Raw genomic sequence first — 21311 nt, 5'->3', positions numbered from 1 at the left:
TCTGAAGGCCTTTTAAGGCAACTAGATTGGACACAGTGGCCGCCCAAAGTCAGCAAAATCGGCAAATTTCCGAAATTCGACCACTTTTTGACCAACTTGGTCGGAAAATCGTTGCGGTCAAAGCCAAAATCGTTGTGGTCAACGTCTTCCCGATACAGGGCATGAAAGAGTAGGGTCTGAAGAATACTAGGACGTCGAGGGAGGCCTTTTACGGCGACTAGATTGGACACAGTGGCCGCCCAAAGTCAGCAAAATCGGCAAATTTCCGAAATTCGACCACTTTTTGACCAACTTGGTCGGAAAATCGCTGCGGTCAAAGCTAAAATCGTTGTGGTCAACGTCTTCCCGATACAGGGCATGAAAGAGTAGGGCCTTAAGAATACTAGGACGTCGAGGGAGGCCTTTTACGGCGACTAGATTGGACACAGTGGCCGCCCAAAGTCAGCAAAATCAGCAAATTCCCGAGATTCGACCACTTTTTGACCAACTTGGTCGGGAAATCGCTGCGGTCAAAGCCAAAATCGTTGTGGTCAACGTCTTCCCGATACAGGACATGAAAGAGAAGGGTCTAAAGAATACTAGGGCGTCGAGGTAGGCCGTTGGCCGCAACTATAGATCGGACGCAGTGGCCGCCCAAAATCAGCGAGAACGGCTACTTTCGGAGATATTCAATCACTCTTTGACCAACTTTGTGACGTTACTGGTCCCAAACCCGAAGGCCCCGGCAGATTTTTCTGCCCGTCTGCCCTGGCCAGTCCGAGCCTGCATGGAGTCTTTGCAGCAGCAGTTACTCCTCCTGCAGTGACTCCACCAGGAGAGACTCCTCCAGCAGTGATTCTCCCAGGCAGAGACTCCTCCAGCAGTGATTCTCCCAGGCAGAGACTCCTCCAGCAGTGATTCTCCCAGGCAGAGACTCCTCCAGCAGTGATTCTCCCAGGCAGAGACTCCTCCAGCAGTGATTCCCCCAGGCAGAGACTCCTCCAGCAGACTGCAGCAATGACTCCTCCAGCAGAGACTCCTCCAGACTACAGTCCAGCAGCGACTCCAGCAGTGCCCACAGCAGTGCCCCACCCCAAATCAGCCCGTCCGGCGGGGCGAGCGCGGTGCGCGGCTCCGCGGTGCGGGGGAGGGGGCGGGTTGACACACACGCCCGGGCTGCCTGATTACTCGGGATGGCGCCCCCGCCCCGAATCGTTAGACCGGATTAGGTTGGCCGTCGGAGCGCGGAGGGACCGGCCGACGCATTCCCGGAGGCATTCCCCGAGGCTCGCCCAGAGGGCCCCATTAAAAACATGCAGCTCCAATTTCATTTTTAAAACGCGCCGCCTGCACCACCTACTCCTCCGCCTCCTCATCCTCCTCCAGCATCGCGGAGCCGGAGGAAAAGGCAGCACCCCTCCGCCTGCTGCCATGGCAGGCCAGCGCCTCTCCTCCGAGCAAGGCACAGTCTGAAATTCATTTCGTAGCCGCTCTTTCCCATTTCCCGTCCCGTCCTCCCCAAAAGTGGGACACAAAAGTGAAGTCCAACAAGGGGGCGGCGCGGTCGGCGTGGACACTGTGGCTGTGCATCACCCAGTTGTGCCAGTTCGGGAGTCGGCAGCGGCAGCCGGTGAGGTATGCTCTGTTCTCCCTGCCCGTAAAGCATGCCCTCCGGGAGCCCAGACCGCACCCACCTTGGCCAATATTGACCACTTCGACGTACCAGCTGCTGCTGCCGCCGCTGGCCGGCAAGAGGCCGCGGTGACGTCATCGGCTGTTCGGTGCAGGATGCGAGTTCGGGTCGAGAGGCGGGGAGTGGAGGGTCGTCCGCAAACCGCGCTCGGAACTGGACTGTCCTAGGCAAGGCCCTGGCACTCTTCCTTCAGGCCCTACACTGTCATGCCCCGCTTGGGGAACGCGTTGGCCGCAGCCTGCAAAGTTGGCCAAAAAAGGAATTGAATTTCTGATTGTTGCGGAATTGGCAGCGTTCAATTTGGCTGTGGTCAAGGGCCAGGGCCTGGACCGACTAAGCCCCGCCCGGGAACTCCTTAACCATAGCTAGTTTGGGAGCATAAGCGTAGCAAAGTTGGACAAAAAGTGATGTTCTTTTTCCGAAGTCTGGCGTTTCGTATCGGTTCCTGCTGTTCCTGGGTTCAATTATACCGCGCCAAGTTCTAAAGCGCTGGGCAGTTCTGCCCTGCAGACTGACTCCGAGAGTCGCACTCGTCGCTCTGTCCCACTCATGGGGCGTCCCGTATGGGTGCGAGAGAGACAGAGCGACGGAAACGACTCTCGGGATCAGGAGGTGGTAATGAACACCTCCAACAACGGTATCCCTTTCCCCAACAAAGCCTTCCGCGTTTTCCTCGAGCCGGTGTTTCCCGGTGGTGCCCCTTTGACGCGGGTTGGCCGTCGGCCGGGCCGTCGGCGTGGGTCGTCCTGCGAGAGGCACACTGGTAGCGTTGGCTTCAAAGAGAACCGATAATGCCTGGTGCCGGCGAGTGACGCACTGCCGGCCGGCTCTGTGCGCGGCGCTAGTGTAGTGGCGGCGTGGCCCTCGCACTACTTGGCCTCGTGCAGCGCCGGCTTTACGGCGGCGGTCAGGGCGCGGCAGTAAAGCAGCGCACCGAGACCGAAAACCGCAGCAGGCGGAGCGAGGCGGAGCGATGACCTTCCCGACGACGGGCAGGACGACGAGCAGCTTGTCGCCGCGACGGTCGGACACACGGCCAAACCGCGTCCGCGACTCCCTCGCACCAGCAGACTGATCCCGAGAGTCGTTTTCGTCGCTCTGTCTCTCTCGCACTCACTGGGGCGTCCCGCATGGGTGCGAAAAGGACAGCGACGAAGACGACTCTCGGGATCAGCCAGCACGAGGGCGGCATTGAAAACGGTTCCCGTGGTTCGGCGATAATCGAGCGCTCTTCGAGCTCCTCGGTGGACGACGGTGGCGCCGTTTACGACTGTGCCGACGCCGCCGTCCTGGCCCGGCGTGGAGGACGCCCCGGACTTCCTCGTCGCCGGCCTCGGCCCTCGTCTCCGCCGAGACCCTCGCCGACCTTATGTCCGATGTCATTTCCCCGTCTGGTCAGATTACTCAATCGCCGCCCGGCACTCGGGGCGCGTCCGAGGCCTCGGCGCCGAGCCGGGCCGCCGCCGGGGGTCCGAGAGGCACGGCGACGCCGCCGACGGCGCCGTTCCGCACGCGGCCCAATCACCCCTCCGGCGTCGCGACGACGACCCCCCCCCTCCCCGCCCAATTCCACGCCGAAGACGCATGCAATTTTGGTGCCGTTTCGGCCCCGCTTTATAACAGAGCAGTCCATTCCGGGCCGTGTCCGTCCGCCACGTCGTAAAGAAGTGCAATAAAATGGCACAAATTTCGGCCTGGCCGCCTCGCGCGGCCGGGCCTACGGCGGCCTGGGCCGGGCCTTTGGCGGGGCCTATGCGCGCGTGACCCGCGCCACCGGATTTCAATAATCCCCCGGGGGGCATCAAGCCACAAATGGGGAGCAAGTTTCCGATGGCCGCGGCCCCGGAGGCCCTGGAGGCCCTGGCAAGGCGAGGCGGCACGCCCGGGAATGGTGCAAGTTTACAACGGAAAGGGCGACGCACCGCGCGCTTTGTCGGGGGGCCTCCGCGACGGCCTCCGCGGGCTCCACGCGGTCGCGGTGGTTGTTGCAGTGGGCCGTCGCGACGCGAGAGACACGGCCACGCCCGCCACGCCGCGCAAGCCGCGCCTGGCCCAGTGCCACGCGTCGCCCACGCCAAGAGCGCGACGCTCTCTCGCTCTCTCTCTCTCTCTCTCTCTCTCTCTCTCTCTCTCTCGCTCTCTCTCTCTCTCTCTCTCTCTCTCCCTCTCACACATACACTAACACACTCACAAACGTGACACAAACTGCTTGCAAACGGCGCGCACACGCCGCCATGCCCGGTGAAATGAGGGAATTCCGTCATTCTCGAAACCAGCCGCGTGTCCAAACAACAACTTGTTGTACGTCCGCCCCAATAAAGCAGCCGCTCGCCGCTCCCACTCGCGGAAAGCGCTTGCCCTCGCCCGACTCGATTTGCTTTCCGCGTTTCTCTCTTTTCAATATCGCGTCCACGTCCCTCACCTGCGCACGCCGCCGCGGCCTTGCGGGTGAGTGACAAGCGCCGACTTCGCCGGACTCACGACGGGACGGGGCGCCGCCGGGCCATCTAGACTGATTCCGCGAGAGTCGCTTTCGTCGCTCTGTCTCTCTCGCACTCATGGGGCACCCCGTATAGGTGCGAGAGAGACAGCACGACGAAGATGACTCTCGCGGAATCCGTCTACCGGGATGCTCGTCGAACGTTAAACCGAACTCCCCCGTTTGTTTACCTCGCGGCCGGTGCGCGGGTGGTGTGTTCGGCGTCGCCACGTCCACGGCGAGCATGGCGGAGGCGCGGCGCTGGCGGCTCACGAGGAAGCACAGCACACGGCGTCACGACACGCAAAGCGGAGCAAGCGAAGCACGGCGGCACCGGCCGTCCGGCAGCACGTCACGCAGCGCTAAAAGCTGGACCGAAGGGAAGACGAGCCGGTCATACATTTGGCCGTCCGCCAACCGAGGGCGGGGCGGGGCGGGGCGGGGCGGGGCGGGGCGGGGCGGGGCGGGGCGGCACAAAGGGTAGACTGTGACGAACACGTTCGGGGGGCTTTACCCGGCCTGAAGCGGCGCGGCGCTCGAACTCAGGCGGGCGAGCGGGGCGTGGAGGGGCGTGGCGCTGGAGCGGGGAGTGGTGCGCTGGCTGCGCGCGGAGCATGGCGGGGCCTGGTCTATGGAAATGAGAGTGAAAATCAACAACGGCTTGAAAATAAGCAGCAGGCTTTGCCCCGCTTTGCCCGGCACGGCTTGACTTGAGGACGCGTCGAACGTCAGCAGCGCGCGGCACGACGCGGAGATGCACCGTCCCGGACGTGGCGGATTTCTCCTTCTTCTTGTTCTGGTTTTCGAGTTTTTTCGAGTTCCCCTCGTCGCGGCCACACGTCACCGGCAGCCAATCAGCGCGCCGCTCTTCCCAACGCCGACCAATCGCTAATTGTTTCCGAAGTTGAAACGGCGACGCCAACAGCAGGGCTGTCATGGCGTCCCCGTCACGTCGGCGTCGCGGCCGTCGCGGTCCACTCCGTTTCCAATCCGCCATTCCGCCAACTCTTAATGAAACGACTTGGCATACGCGCTGGGAGAAGAAAGCAGCGGGGCCGCATCAAACAGAGCGTGCCCGCCACACGCGGCGTCACCGAGGCACCGTGGGCCAGAAGACCGGTGGAGGCGGCCAAAACCCCGGACGCGTTTTGAGCTCCAGATTCGCTAAATGGGACTCGAACCGAACGTGTGACCCCACCGATAGATTGCTCTCCGAACGAGGAATCTATTGGTGGGGTCACATGCTCGGTTCGAGTCCAGTTCAGCGATTTTGAAGCTCAAAACGCGTCTATAGCGTTGTGGCCGCCTCCTCCGGTCCGCTGGCCCACTGTGCAAGGCCCTCTTCCGGGTACCGAGGGCCCGCGCGGCGTCACGTCGCTTCCAGGTACGCGTCGACGGCCGGGTGGCTGGGCCGTTCGGAGTGGCCGTGGCCCTTCTTGTAGTTTAACACGTCGTAACCGTCCTAGGCGTCCTATTCCACGGCGGCGACCCGCTGCCCTCATAGTGCGGCTGGGGTCCGCCAGCACGGCCTCGTTGAAGGCCACCGCGGCTCCCTTCGGCAGGTGGGGGCAGGCCCAGGGCAGGCCGGCCGCGGCTCCACACGTGGACGCCATCGGCCACGTCCCGCCACTCCAGTTCCAGAGTTCCAGCCTTAGCCTTCCAGCTGCCGGGCCACTACACTGCCGCTCGGCCGGTGGGCCTTGCCGCCCTGCAGACTGATTCCGGGAGTCGCTCTGTCTCTCTCGCACTCACGCGGCGTCCCGTACAGGCGCGAGGGAGACAGAGCGACGAAAACGACTCTCGGAATCAGTTTGCTGGCCGCCACTTTGGGCTGCCGCTCACGTCTGCCGGGCCGTGTGTGTCCTGCGGACGGTCCTCTCGGTCCTCCCGTCCTCACGGCCCGCCTGAATCGCGGCCCCACTGCAAGTCGCTGCCAATGACGCACTTAGTGCCTCGGGATCTCAGCGGCAGGGTCCGAACAGTGCTTCTGTCTCTCTCGCACTGAAGACGCGTTTCGTAGCGTTGCGAGAAAGACACAGCGACGAAAGCACTGCTCTTCGGAACGAGGCTGTGGCGCGTTGCTTCATTTCGAGGCGGCTCGGCTAGGCGGGCCAGCCTCGCCTGTCTCGGCCGGATTTCACTCGGAATAAGGAAGACGCTCGGGGCACGCCCTCCCCTCCCTGCCGGTCCTGCAGGACGTCCCGGACGCCGGCAGGCTGCCTGTCAGCTGGGCCGCGTCGCTCCGCGCTTGTCACCGGCCGCGGCTGCCGCGATGCATCATTTCCAGACAGATTCCCGGCGCCCCCCCCCCCCTTCCCTCCCTGCGTGCGTGTGGCGTGCCCGGCTTGCCAACGACGTCCAGACGGGCCGCCTCCAGCTCCAGCGAGCTTCCAGCGTGCTTTCAGAGGCGCGGCAGCGGACCGAGAGTCGTCGCTCTGTCTCTCTCGCACCCATAAGTACGCCCTTTGAGTGTGAGAGAGACAGAGCGACTGCGGGACCGCGGACCCGGTCTGCCCGTCTGCGTCGAGCTGCGTGATGCAGTGCACCACGTCCGCCGCGGTCCAGAGTCCGACGCCGCGCGCTGCAGGTGAGGCGGAGCGGGGCCGACGACGAAAAAGGAGGCCCGGGCCGAACGCCAAACAACTTATCAAAAGTAGCGCCGTTTAATCAGACGTCGACGACAACACGGTCTACTTCGCGTCCTCCGCGGCGCTGCACCCTGCCGGACCGGCGCGCCTGACTGATTCCCGAAAATTTTCTCGGCCGCGGGAGAGTCTTGAGAGAGTTTCACTGTTACGTGTTGAAAAGCCCTTCAGTTGACTGAGTGGCTTTGCGCCGCTTTCCGCGGCCGTGTGCACAGTGTGCACGCCGAGTCCATCGGCCGGCTGAATGGGTCCCCGCTGCCCGCGGCACGCGTGCCCGGAGCACGTGCCGCCAGCACCGAACGTGACCGACGCGACAGGCAGAACGATACCGACCGACTGGACATCGATAACAAGTTCACAGCCTCGCAGCACTCGACCCAATGCATAACTGCATGTTTTTCGGACCGCTGAAGCCGGATTTATGTCCTGCCGGGTACCCAGGGCACAGTGGGCCAGAAGACCGGTGGAGGCGGCCAAAACTCTAGACGCGTTTTGAGCTCCAGAGTCGCTAAATGGGAATCGAACCGAACCGGTGACCCCACCAATGGATTACTCACCGAACGAGGAATCCATTGGTGGGGTCACACGTTGGGTTCGAGTCCCATTTAGCGACTCTGGAGCTGAAAACGCGTCTAGAGTTTTGGCCGCCTCCACCGGTCTTCTGGCCCACTGTGCAGGGCCGGGGCCCGGCCAGGCCAGGACAGGGCCGCACAAGTTGACAGCGGCGTGCACGTGGAGGGTTTCCGACCTGAATGGCGTACAGGTGTAAGCCGCCCTGAGCACGGTCGGCCAGTCCCAACTCCCGCGCGAGGACTCAAACTGAATTGTATTGTGCGCGTCACTGCTGTGCTCGCCCGTGCTGCCTGTGCCGGTGATGGTCAATATTTAGTGGACAGACAGAGCGGTCCGAGTCACAACGGCAGTTTCAAAACTGAAAATTTCTCTCCCTCTCCTTCTCCTTTCCTCTCTGTCTCTCTGTCTGTCTCTCTCTCTTTGCAATCCGTCATCGCCTGCGGAATGCACCTGCAGCATATTTGCGCGTCATGCCTCCAGCAACAATGCCGAAAAAAAATTGCAACAAGGTGGTCCATTACGATCCGAGCGCGGTGCCCGGCGGTGCCTCGGTGCTCGGTCGGTCCCAGGTGTGCACGGTGTGCCGGCCGGGTCGTTCTCTCGGGTCTCTCCGAGCGTTGCCGAACTCATCGGCGTGCCTGACTGACAGGGGAGGTGTGGTGCGGTGCATTGTGGGCCGAGACGACGGCGACGCTCTCGTAAAAAAGAAAGGACAGCGAGCGAGATGGAGCGAAAATAAAAAGAAGCGCAGCGACATGTGAGACGACGCCGCCGCTTAAGCGCAGTGCCGTGGAACTATCGCCTAGGCCCACCCACTCGCACCCACTCGCCGTGACGGGCACGACGGGCAGGGCCTCGCGCGCCTCGCGGGGGGTCGCGACCCCGCGGCCGACGTCCGCGCGCTCCGCCGTCCGCCCCCGCGCTCCGGTGACCCTAGCCGCGGTGCCCTGCGGCCCTGCGCCCCGCCTGGGACGGCCTGGGACGGCCTGGGATGCCTCGCTGTAATTGGCGGCATGAGCGACCATCTGTTGGCCAATCACCGCATGTCCATATGTACTCTCGGCGGGGCGGGGCGGGGCGGGGCGGGGCGGGGCGGGGCGCAAGGTGAGTGCGCAGAGTGCGCAGAGTGCGCCCCCCGCCGGGCTCCTCGGCGCCGCGGCCGGCCGGCCCCAGTGGACTGATTCCGAGAGTCGTCTTGGTCGCTCTGTCTCTCTCGCACTCATGGGGCGCCCCGTGTGGGTGCGAGAGAGACAGAGCGACCAAAACGACTCTCGGAATCAGTCTGCAGCTGGCCCTCCATCGACGAGCCGACAAGCCATAGCGGCAATGCCTGGGCAATGCAGCGCCGCGCCTTGCGGTTCATGCCCCGCTTGTTGTGCTCTCGGTTGGCAGACAGAGCGACGTCATCGAGCAGGCCGAGCAGCAGACTGATTCCGGGAGACGTTTTCGTCGCTCTGTCTCTCTTGCACTCATGGGTTCACCCGTATAGGTGCGAGGGACACCGAGCGACGAAAACGACTGTGGGAATCAAGGCACTGCGGGCTCAATGAGGTCCATTTCCAGAATGCGGCCTAAGCCTGCTGGGCCTGCACGCGGAGTTTGGCCGGCCCGGAGCGGCGCGGCCAGCGGCCTGTCAAACTGATCTAGGGCCCGGTCCGGCGGGGCGGGGCGGGGCGGGGCGGGGCGGGGGCGGGGCGGGGCGGGGCGGACGGCGTCAGGTCGACGCGTGTTTGATGCGTGCCCGCTCCGCGCGCTCCGCCCGCTCCGCCTTTGCTCGCCGGTAGATGGCCGATGGTCGATAGTTTGATCGATAGCCCTTTGGCCCCAAGAAGAGCGCGGCAGTGACGTCACCGCCAACCAATGAGGCGGACGCGCAGCCTCCAATACCGCCGCCTCATGACTCAGTCGCCGGATGGGCGAACTTGCGCGACGCCGGGCTGGGAATGAGTTGACTTTTGACATGGTGGCGTCGGGCGGGGCGGGGCGCGGCGGGGCGGGGCGGGGCGGGGCGGGCGGCAGCCCGATATGGCGCTGCGTCCCGAGTGCCAGCAAACTGACTCGGTGTGTGCGGTGTGGCTCCGTGTCTCCGGACACCCACGCGGCCAGGACCGCCACGACGACGAGGACGAAAGACGGGGACCTCCCGCGAAAGCGAAACACTTTCGGCCGTAAAGCACGTGCCCGCCAGCCGCCACACCCACAGCGAGCTGCTTCCCAAACAGTGCGCCATTTCGTCGCTCTGTCCCTCTCGCGCACAAGGGCCGTCCGCAGTGGTGCGAGAGAGACAGAGCGACGATAGTAGCACACTGTTCGGAGTGAGAGAATACAACGCGCCGCCGCCGCGGCTAGCCTTAATCCGCCAGTCCCGTCAAATAACTGCACACCTGCCGCGGGGTATCCGGTTGCCTTTAGTCTCCCGGAATTGCTCTAACTCGCTGCTGCCAAACACCGCGCCGCCGCGCCGACTCGCATGCTGCGAACCCGACAGGCTATGATGGTGTTCCTAAGCTAGTGAGCAGTGGCTCCGTCCCGCAGGTGGATTCCCAACGGTGGTCCCTGACTCCGTGAGTGCGAGAGAGACAGACGGCGTTGAATCTCTCGGCGGGCGGGCCGGCGCACAGTGGGCCAGAAGACCGGTGGAGGCGGCCAAAACTCTAGACGCGTTTTCAGCTCCAGAGTCGCAAAATAGGACTCGAACCGAATGTGTGACTCCACCAATGGATTCCTCGTTCGGAGAGCAATCCATTGGTGGGGTCACACGTTCGGTTCGAGTCCCAATTTAGCGACTCTGGAGCTCAAAACGCGTCTAGAGTTTTGGCCGCCTCCACCGGTCTTCTGGCCCGCTGTGCGGCGGGCCGATCCTCGCGCGATGCGTCCGCGGCGCAGTCGCTGCAATATGCAAGCCAACCCCCGCCCACGCCACGCCGGGCAGCAAGCTGCAGCGCCGCCGAGGTCGGCGACGGGCCGCTCCGGGGACGGGCGGCGGCGAGGCGGGGGACGGCACACTGACTCCGAGAGTCGCTTTCGTCGCTCCGTCTCTCTCGCACTCACGGGGCGTCCCGTGTGGGTGCGAGAGAGACAGAGCGACGTTTCGGACTCCTCGGCAGGATGACGCCCACCTCCGGAAAGGAAAGGGCCGCCGCGCCGCCGACCGCCGAGTCGCTCCCCTCCCTTATTGGCCAACCAAACGAGCAGTTGATGGGAAAAGTTGCTAGTTTGAGTGAAGAAGGAGTGATCGCGGCACGGCGGGCGCGCCGGCCGGCACCCCGGCGGCCATCAACACCTCCGTGGGGTCCAGCGCCGGCCGGGGCGGGGCGGGGCGTTCTATTCACTCCGCGGCCGGGAGCACGGCGATAAATTACCGGAATGATGGCGAATAAGAGGCCGTGAAATACAGCAGATTAAACTGGCTGGACCGGGCGGGCCGCTGCGGGGTCGCTGGGCCCCACGCGCGGCGCCGTGACGCCATGCGCGTCAACGCGACACGTCGCCGCGCCACTCCCTGAGGCCACGTGGCCGGCGACCGACCGCCGCCACCGTAAAATTGCAGGGCTGATTATCACATTAGCGCGGCGCGTAACGAGCTCCGAGAAAGTATTCATCTCCAATTAAGAGGCGGGCCGCGCGACCCCGCCGGGCCGTGGCGAGCCGCGCAGCCGCGAAACGCGGAATTAAGATTCAGTTCGCCCACCGCCATCACCGCGACACGGGCCAGCCAGCCCGGCCGGAGCCGACCTGACCAAAATGTCTGTCTGTCCGTCTGTCCGTCCGTCTGTGCGTCCGTCCGCCGGGTCCTTCTGTGATTGATGTCTACATGGCGCTGCTTCGCGCTGCCCTCACGGCGCTCTCTCACTTAGCAAACATTCCGGAGCCTTCTACGGCGAGCCTCCTCCTGTGAATAGAGAAGAGAGGAGAAGAGTGGACTTGTTGACGACGACGCGAGCGGCCTCGCGAGGCCCGGCGCGAGTCCTGACAGCGACGCCGGCCGACCCAGCGGCCCTCCGACTCGGGACTCCGACTCGGGACTCCGAGGACCCAGAGACAACGACGCGCAATCAGGACCATTCAGAGGGCTCCAGTGCTCCATCAGATTGGCGCGGCCCCCGCTCCCCCCACCCGCGCTCTCCGCACGCCCCGGAGTTCTAGAGGGACCCCCTGCTCCGTAAATTGGAGGAGGCGAGCGAAAACGACGTGCCCCTTTTACGACCCCGCGCCGCGGCCCGCGAGGCCAGGGCGAGTCGGGGACGCGAGGTGGCCGTCGCCCCCGGGGCCCCCGCCCGGACCCCGGGGAACTCAGTGCCCCGAGGACCCAGAACAACGACCGAATGTCCATTCGGGGCCCCAAAAGTGCTCCTTTGGGGGCCGGACAAGCCGTCTCCCTCCAACCCCCGCGTTCATTGGCCCAGCACCCGGCCCCGCAAAAGTGCAAAAGGGACGACCTTTCCCCAACTATTGTTTAAGGGGGGTCGTTCCCCGAGAACTGCTCCTATATAGAAGCGGCGGCCGCAGGGCCCAAAAGGGCGTCATTGGTGGAGCGCAAAGGGTGGTTTTGTTTGCCCCCCGGCCGACAAGACAGGGCTTGAACGCAGGTGTACGCACGCGGTACCCGGGACCTACAGTGTAATGATAATCATCTTTTCATGGCCGGGCCGGCGGGGCCGGGGGTCGCCGCCGTCGGCCGCACGTCTGGCCTGGCGCTCCCGGTGACCGCTCGCCGCTCGACTGAGAGAACAGGCGGCGGTTCAGCTCCTTAACTTTTGCTCCGCGTTTCTTGCTCCAGGGCCCCACGGCCTGCCCCGCGGTGCGAGGCGGTGCACGCGTGTGTGTGTGTTTTTGTCATTAATGCTGATGTTGTTTTTGTTCCTCCAGTGTGACACGGCTTGCCGCGCCGCGCCGCCGCACGCTGCGCAGCCAGCAGGTCCTTTCATCTTTCCCGCTTTGCGCGCGGAACGATTTGGCCGGGGCGGAGTGGGAGGTGGTGGGGGAAAGGGAATTCGGGCACCGTAATATCCATGTGCACGGCAAGTCTCTTTCTTGGGTACAGTACAGCACCCCGGAAACGCAAAGGGCGCGCTGGAGGGAACACGTGCCGAGTTCCGGCCGGAGTATTTCTGGACCAGTCCATCCGAAAGGCATCTCAGGGCCTCCCAAGAGCGCCCCAGTGCTGGTACACTGAAGATTCCAGTCGCACGTCTTGCTACGTTGATTCCGTTAACGCTCGGGTGGCACCAAAAGATACGATATCACCAGTCAGCCCAGCCATAATGAAAGTCAGTCACGTTGTATTTGTTCTTCCAAGCGACCGCCCCAGGAAGCGCATTGCACAATTTGTTGGGCACTAACACTGAACTACATTGCAAGTGTCGACCGACCCTGCGCCATGAAGTCGCACTCCTCGCCTTGCCCTCCGGCTGGAGCGGGCGATGGCAGAAGTCTGTCGCTCTCGCACCCCGAGAGAGAGAGAGAGAGAGAGAGAGAGAGAGAGAGAGAGAGAGAGAGAGAGAGAGAGAGAGACGGCGCACACTTCGGAAGCGACCCCGCTGGAGTCGTGTGCGTGGGTCACGAGAACGTGGCCCAACAACGGCCGGCGAGTGGCGCTCGCGAAGTCTCGCCGGTGACCGCTCCATTTATTTGACCGGCAGTTGGCAGCTCTCTCTCTCTCTCTCTCTCTCTCTCTCTCTCTCGCACTCACGTCTCCATTACATCTGAATATTATTTATCCGGCGCGTCAAAGCGGCGGCGTAATGGCACATCCATCACGCCAGTGGCTACCTATGCTGCCTGCGGGACGCGTCCGCCCGCCAGGAGTCTCTCTCTCTCTCCCTCTCTCTCTCGCACACGTTGTTCGCCCCGTGTGGGTGCGAGAGAGACGGCGCGACGTGGCACCTCCGGCTCGGACTCGGCCCACTGCCTGCCTGCCTGCGTATGGCGCGGCCAGGAACAAGTCGAGCGAAGCCAGATCACCGCGCGCGCGCGCGCGCACACACACACACACACACACACACACACCGCACCGCAAGTACCCACCACCCTTTTACATATCAATTTTAGATACTTTCCTTTTCTAAAAGAGAAAAAATTGGCCGATTGATCTTTTTGCACTTTGCCGATTGAACTTCTTTTTTTTTTGCAGGTGCCGTACAGTACGTGTGGGCTATTGGCGATGCAGAGGCCCTCTCACTTACAAGGCGTGCAATCTACGCATTCCTCTGCACTCTACACATTGTGTTGAATGGAGAACCCTTCTACCCTTCCCCCTCCCCTCCCCTTCCCCCCTCCTCCCTCCCCTCCCCCTCCCCGGGCCGTGCCGTCCCTGCACGGCGGCATGGAATGCCACGGCACGTCCGCGCTAGCGAGCAATTGTATGCCAATTACAGCTTCAGCAGCTGGTTAGCTACCAGCAGGACCGAGGGGGAGGGGGAGGGAGAGGGGGGAGGAGGAAGGGGAGGGGAAGGGGAGGGGAAGGGGTGGGGGAGGAGGAGGGGGAGGGGGTCCCTGCGATACACTAGGCGCTGGCCGCGAGGACTGCAGAGAGGGCGTCCTTCTGTCCCAAAGGGACTGGGCCTAACTAGCTCTAAGTAAAGTGAAGAAGGGCTAGTCGTCTCCGCTCCACTACAGTGGCCCAAAATTTTAATTTCCACAGCATTGTAGTCGAGGCGAGGCGAGGCGGCCTCGTGGATTCGGCGTGCATTAATACTTTTGCCCGAAACAGAAAAAAAATAATTAAAACGACAGCGTAGTCGCAAAAAATAAACATATTTTCTTTCGCAAATAAAAAGCGGACGCCGCTCGAGAGTCGCCGCTGGCAAGCAGGTTCCCACCGCAAGTGTAGCGGCGCCGGCCGGGGTTGGCAAGGTTCACTGGGCCACACGTGAACGAAGACACGGGCCGGGCCTAGGCCCCGCGGCCCCGCGGCCACGGCAAGCGGCCACGGTCACGGCAAAGGCCCTCCACTGCAGACCGATTCCACGCGTCGATCTCGTCGCTCTGTCTCTCTCGCACCTGCACGGGGCGCGCCCATGAGTGCGAGAGAGACAGAGCGACGAAAACGACTTTCGGAATCGGTCTTCTGGTGCAGCCGTGCCGCCGCCACGACCTCAGCCACGCGCGTCGAGGCGCCGAGGCCCGAGCGTGTAGCCGCAACAGTCTCGCCAAAGTGAGGCTGCCCGCCGCCGACGTGAGGCCCGCCGCGCCCGCCGCCTGCTGCAGCGGCAGGCCGATTCCGAGCGCTGCGCTTTCAATGCTGCTCTCTCTCTCTCTCTTGCTCCCTTACGGAACGCCCCATGGGTGCGAGAGAGACAGAGCGATGACTGCAGTGCAGGCAAGCCCGGCCGGCCAGGTGTTCGGCTCGCGTAAAAGCCGCTCCGCTGCGAGCGAACGCGAAAGCGCAGGCCGACGCGCGGGGGCAGCGCGGCTGCGCCACCCAACGACCGCCAGCGACCGCCAGCGACCGCCACAGTTACACCGCAGTCCCGGCGCATTTGTCTCAATTCCCGGAACGTGCCCCGGAAGGCGCGCGTCGTTGTCCGGAACCACGCCGCGGAACCTCGCCGGGGAGGAAACGCCAGACCTGTTGACGGCCTGCAGCAGCACCAGCCATTCCGGCAGCAAAAAGCGCCTGCGAGGTAGGCAACACAGCGCGCCGCCGCGCACGGCTGTTGTGCATGGCTGCCTACCCCGAGTCTCGCAGGCGCTGACGAGTGCACCATCGCGCCGCACACTGCAAAACCCGTGCCGCGCCGTGCCGCCTTTGTCCGACGGTCAATGGCTGGCGCTCCGTGCCTGGCTGCAGCACAGTGGGCCAGAAGACCGGCGCAGGCGGCCAAAACTCTAGACGCGATTTGAGCTATAGAGTCGCTAAATGGGACTCGAAATGAACGTGTGACCCCACCAACGGATTGGTCTCCGAACGAGGAATCCATTGGTGGGGTCACACGCTCGGTTTTAGTCCTGTTTAGCGACTCTAGAGCTCAAAACGCGTCTAGAGTTTCGGCCGCCTGCGCCGGTCTTCTGACCCACCGTGTGCAGCCCTCGCTGGGCCTGCACTGCAAAACCACGCAATCATCATCCTCGAGGCGGGACAGACGGGGCTGGCGGCAGACCGCAACCCGCGCGGCAATACAACTCGTAATGCCCCCTAATGATTGGACCGGCCGGCGAACATGTGTGCACGGCGCGGAGCGCGGACCCGCACACCGTCCTGGACCGTCCCGGACCTAGCGCGGCCCGGCTGGCGTGAGGCGGCCGCAGCCTCCGCCCAAGCTGCCTCCCTGCAGACGACTGATTCCGAGAGTCGTTTTCGCCGTTCTGTCTCTCTCGCACCCTGTGCCCGATGGTGTGCCCGATGAGTGCGAGAGAGACAAAGCGACGAAAGCGACTCTCGGAACCAGTCTGCCGGCCGCGCGAAGCCACTACTTCTCCTTGGCTGCGACGTCGCCGCCGCCGTTCATTTCTTTCAGTGGGGACGTCCCCTCCCCCTCCCCCTCTCCGGCCGCAAACATTGTAGAGGGAGGAGCGGCGCGGCCTTCTTTACTTAACTAAAGTATTTGCGTAAATCGTCAAGCGCGCTGAGCCACGCGCCGCCCAGCAGCAGCCCTGTTTCGCCGCCCCACTTTCCGCGCCGCCCCTCACGGCCCTCACGCACACAGACGCAGCGGGGCCACACGCACGCACACCGACACAGGCGGACGGGTGCGCAAATCACACACCAACACGACGACGACGGCGACGCGGAGGTACGCCCCCCCCCTCTCCCCGCACACACACAGGAACACACGGACAGGCGCGCGCGCAGGCCAATACAAACACACTAACAGTCCACTACGAACACACACTCGGGGTGAAGCGCGCCTCAGAGGGCTTAACCTACGGACATCGGCACAAAGTGGCCACACACTGCAGCACTTGGCACACGACGCCCCGCACTGCTGCGCTCCGACGTTGACCGTCGGTGGCCGAGCAGAGCGAGGAGGAGGAGGGGACCGCCCCCGCTTCCCCGAACCCGAAACGCATACTGCGGCTTCGGCCGGACCTCAGCCCGCCGGCGTGGCGGTAGTTGCCGACGTTAATTTTGTTGACTCGACTAGCCCGACTAGCCCCAGCATAGACCCGGCTGGGCTTGGCCCTGGGCGAGGTTCGGCGGGTTCGGCGGCCATCTCCGCCTCGGCCAGCAGCTTCCGGGAAGAGAACGACGGCGGGGTGCTGGCGGCCCTGCCAGGGCGGCCAGGCCAGCCGGCCAGCCAGGGCAGCCAGCCCTCTAATAAGACAGTGACTTTGCTTCTATGAATAGGCGCGCTAAACGGCCACCTGCCTTCTCTGCGGCCTGAGGACTGGTTCCGAGAGTCCCCCTGTCTCTCTCGCACTCATGGCGCGTCCCGTATAAGTGCGAGAGAGACAGAGCGACGAAAGCGACTCTCGGAATCAGTCTGCTGGGGCGCGCAGTGGGCACTCTGGCGGACGCGCACTGCGACGACGCCGTGCTCGCCGAGGCCCGGTGCGTGCGTACGGGGCTCGTGAAAATAAATCAGTTTCTCAGCCGCTGCGCGACGCGGCGACGCAGCGCGGCGGACCTGCAGCGCGAGTGCGGCCCGCGCGGAGAGCGCAGCGCGCAGCGGTGCAGTCGCGTCCTGATATATTGGGCGCAGTGGCGCCGCGCCCTGCTGTCCGCACCCCGCCCCGCCCCGCCCCGCCCCGAGCATTGCGCAAATTGCATCCAGCGCGCGTGCACTCCAATAAAATGAAAGCCGGCGGGTCGCGGCCATCACTGCGATGATTCCATTCGACTCGATTCCATTCGATTCCGTCCGCGCGGAAGCCACGCCGGACGGCCGCACGGACGACGGAGGCAGCGCGACGGCGGCGACACTGCCAAAAGCCGCCACCGCCACGGACTCGATGGAGTCGCGTGGCGCGACACGCGGCACGGCAGGCAGGCAAGGCAGGGCTGCAGACTAAGAGTCGTTTCCGTCGCTCTGTCTCTCTCGCACTCATAGGGCGTCCCGTTGAGGTGTGAGAGAGACGGAGCGACGAAAACGACTCTCGGAATCAGTCTGCTGGGGGAGGAATTTATGGACCGCTGCCGTTTCCGTCCGCGGGGGGGGGGCGTGAATAGAGGGCGTACTGATTGCCTCGCCGTGTTTATTGGTTTGCGCCCCGCCCCGCCCCGCCCCGCCCCGCCCGGCACGCCCCGGTGACGGCGCTCGCGCAAAGACGCTCCCGCGGATAATCGCGCGATCCGCGTTCGGCCGTTCGGACGGAATGGCGCGGCGACGCGGACCAGATTATTCGTCGCCCGTTCCTACAGTGGCGTGGCGACGGGCGTCCTCAAACTAATTGGCCCGAAAAGCCGGCGACCCGGCAGCCCGCCTGGCCCTCACCTCGCTGCCTCGCTCCGGCGGGCTCGAACCTCGCGCTGTCTCTCTCTCACCCTCTCGGCACGCCCCGCGGCTGCGTGAGGGACGGAGCGGCGAAGCGGCGAAAGCAGCGTTCAGAATCAGCCTGCAGGCGGGACAGCGGGACGGCCGGCCGAACCAAAATCGCGCACAGCCGAGTTGGATTAGTCGAGGGCGTCAGGCCGAGACGGGGCGGGGCGGGGCAGGGCGGGGCGGGGCGGCGCGAGGCGGGGCGGGGCGGGGCGGGGTCGAAGGTGCTGCTCGCTCACAGTCCTGAGATATATCGACCGCACTTGAAGGAGATCACCTGTTCCTTGCGCTCCGCTCCGTATAGGCAGCCAACCACCGAAATAGAAGCCACCAGAGGAGCCGCGCGGAGACGAGGGAAACGGGGCACCGGCCCGTCCCTGCCCCGCCCCGCCCCGCCCCGCCCCGCCCCGCCCCGCCCCGCCCCGCCAACAAGAGACGCCTGCGGTTGATCGAAGGCAAAATAAGCCTCGCGTCGCCGAGAAAGGTCCGAGCAGTCACAGCAGCTGGAGATGCTACACCGCCAGAAAGTCGCCCTGGTGTTCCTTCTTCCCGACGGGGCATTTCAATTTCCAAAACATTCAATCATTGTTCACAATTTGAACTGCGATTTAATTTCGGGTGGCAGAAACGCCTGAGAGTAGGCAAATCTTGCACATTCTTGCACATTCCCACAATCTTTGTACACAAAATTTTACGGTGGGCCACCCCTTGTTTCTTTACTTGTTACTATTTTGAGACGCTGGCGCGTGCCGGAGAAAGCGATGACCGGTCGCGTTCACGATAAAAACGCGCGGGCGGCGCGGGCCTGCGCGTACACTGTAAGGGCAAGGCCAGGCGGCGCTCGGCTGCCCTTGGCGCGGGTTCAATACCCGGCGGTGGCGTGGCCGTGCCGTCATGTCATGACCTGCCCAACCCGCGACGGCCGGCCCAGCCCAGCCCGACCATCGTCCATCATCGTTTCCTCGACGCGGTGCGCGAGGTTCGCAGAGGTTCGCAGAGGTTCGCAGAGGTTCGCAGAGGTTCGCAGAGGTTCGCAGAGGTTCGCAGAGGTTCGCAGAGGTTCGCAGAGGTTCGCAGAGGTTCGCAGAGGTTCGCCGAGGTTCGCAGAGGTTCGCCGAGGTTCGCAGAGGTTCGCAGAGGTGCGCAGAGGTTCGCAGAGGTTCGCCGGCCCGCCGGACGCGTTTACGATTGGCAGCCCGGACATTTGATTCCTCGCTCTATTCAACTTTCCCTTTTTTCCCTTTTGCCTTTCGCTGAAATGGAGGTCGGTTCGCCAACCTGTCCCGCGAGTCCCCGCCGAAATACGCGGCCTCCGTGACCCGCGCGCGCCTCGGTGGATTTGGCGCCGGCCGACTCCGAGAGTCGTTCTCGTCGCTCCATCTTTCACGCACCTACAGGGGACGCCCCGTGAGTGCGAGAGAGACAGAGACGAAAACGACTCTCGGAATCAGTCTGCAGTCCGCCGGTCGCACGGCCCGGCCCCCGCGAGTTCAGACAGCGTGCGTCACCGTGTCACCCGCCGATTTGAAACGCATACGGCTCGGGGGAGGGGGGCGGGGGCACGGGGGTCTCCGTTGTTATTAATGGGTCTCGTCGCGGGGCTGGCCAGGCGCTCGGCGAAACTGGCCGCGGAGACGGCGGTGGCAGCTTCTTTCTGCGAAGCAGGTGAGTCAGGATCGAGCGCCTCGCGCGACAGTCCCGACACCTGCGCGCCGCGTGTTTCGCGCGTGTTCGCGCGTTCCGCGAACGGCGCGAGTCGAGTCGCCAAACGGATCTGTACTCACACATCTCGGAGCCGAGGACCCACGTCTCGGGCTTGGAGTTGACCTCGACGAGCACGGTGGGCGTGCACACGAGCAGCACCATGAGGTCGGCGATGCTGAGGTTGGTGAGGAAGATGTTGGTGGAGTTGCGCATGTCGCGTGACTTGAGGATGACGAGGGGCACCATGACGTTGCCGATGACGCCGATGCCCAGGATGAAGATGCAGAAGACCATGGAGGTGGTGCGGATGTAGCCGGGGAATTCGTTGGTGCCGCCGCCCTCGGCGCCCTCGGCCAGGAGGTCCTCGCTGCGGGAGTCATTGCCGGACAGACTGCTGGCGTTGGCGTAGTCGGCGGCCAGGGCGACCGACGCCAGCGCGGAAATCATGAGGGCATCGAGGGGTGGCACGGCAGGGTGGCTGCGAGGACTCGGAGGACTCCAGTGACAGTGGCGCCACGTCCGAGGACTCAGCCGGGCGCCCCCAGCACGGCCTGCACGGCCTGCGCCTGCGCGGCCTGCACGCCGTCAGGCATCACGGCCTCGGCTCCTCGTCGTCGTCGTCCTCGGCCTGGGCCTCGGCCTGCGCCGCGGCCTGCACCTTCCCCCTACCCTGGCCAGACTGCCGGCTCAGGGGCATGGGGGCGGCGGCGGCGCGGGCCCGGCGGGGCGGCCGGCGCCCTGGTGCATGCGCCTGCAACAGAAGAACACACACGTCAGCGCGATCTGCTGAAGAAACGGGAACGGATTAAACCGACCGGACCGGCGGACAGCGCGACAACAAAGGCATTTTTAGCGAGCCATTCCATCCCCCGCCCTCCACTCTCCACTGTTGGCGCGGCACGGTAAATCGGTCGTCGCCCCGCGGCGTCCATTGCGTCCATTACCGACCCATTATTGCGGCGCGCTTTACGAGAGCAGCGGCCAGGTGCGCCGCGCCCTCTGCCTCGTCGCGCTGTCTCTCTCGCACCCCTACGGGACGGCCCGTGGGTGCGAGAGAGACAGCGCGACGACGTCGCTGTTCGTTGTCAGCCTGCTGAGCGCGGCGCGCAGCCCCAGCGGGCCTCCTAGAATACCGGCGTTCCCTCAGGAGGCGTTCGAGGGGGCGCCGCTGGCAGTGCCGTGCCGTGCCCCGCGGGAGAGGTTCGGTTCGGCCCCTAGAAGACACACACAGCGCCCGCGACTCGGTGAACCTCAACCCAGCCTCCTCGCTCTCCCTGAACGCGATGATTTAAAAGCCCAAGCACGCCGCCAGTACACTGCGCGACCGCGCGGCCGCTGCGGGCGTCCGGACGATTCGGGCCGTTCCAAATTGGGATTCTAGGAGTTTACAGCCGGAGTCCAGGGTCGGCGATAGCCTCCGCGCCACGCAACCCCGCGGCCGCGGCGGACAGCCGTTCGGTCCGGCCCGCGGCCCGCGGCCTGCCCGGCCTGCCCAACGAGTCCATCCCTTTTTTGTCCACTCGGGAGCGCGCTCTCGAATTACTGCTGGGACATTATCCGCATCGGGGCGGGGCGGGGCGGGGCGGGGCGGGGCGGGGCGGGGCGGGGCGGGGCGGGGCGGGGCGGGGCGGGGCGGGGCGGGGCGGGGCGGGGCGAGGGCCAGCGCGGCGCGTGACCGCTTAGCGAGTGGCCGCCGAACACGGGGCAGTCGACCGCAAAAAGCCATCTCATTTACTGCACGGAAGGTGATGAGGCTAGGGCCTTCGCGGAGGAGGCGGAGCAGCAGCACGACGACAGCGGTTTGGGGGGTCACCGGC

General features: G+C 64.4%; 1 protein-coding gene across 1 annotated transcript in view; it reads right to left on the bottom strand.

Annotated features, from left to right (window-relative positions):
- Window positions 1-20102, bottom strand: part of LOC117653417 (thyrotropin-releasing hormone receptor) — a 61322-nt gene extending 41220 nt beyond the window's left edge. Inside the window, exon 1 of the mRNA XM_034399072.1 lies at window positions 19575-20102. Within this exon, the coding sequence (XP_034254963.1) occupies window positions 19575-19941 (367 nt within the window). The 5' untranslated portion in view covers window positions 19942-20102. The remainder of the gene's footprint in view (window positions 1-19574) is intronic.
- Between the last annotated feature and the right edge of the window lie 1209 nt (window positions 20103-21311).

The sequence above is a fragment of the Thrips palmi genome, unplaced genomic scaffold, assembly GCF_012932325.1.
Source record: "Thrips palmi isolate BJ-2018 unplaced genomic scaffold, TpBJ-2018v1 HiC_scaffold_8, whole genome shotgun sequence".
Classification (NCBI taxonomy): domain Eukaryota; kingdom Metazoa; phylum Arthropoda; class Insecta; order Thysanoptera; family Thripidae; genus Thrips; species Thrips palmi.
Note: the sequence above shows the minus strand (reverse complement) of the source record. Positions and strands in the feature narration are given on the sequence as shown.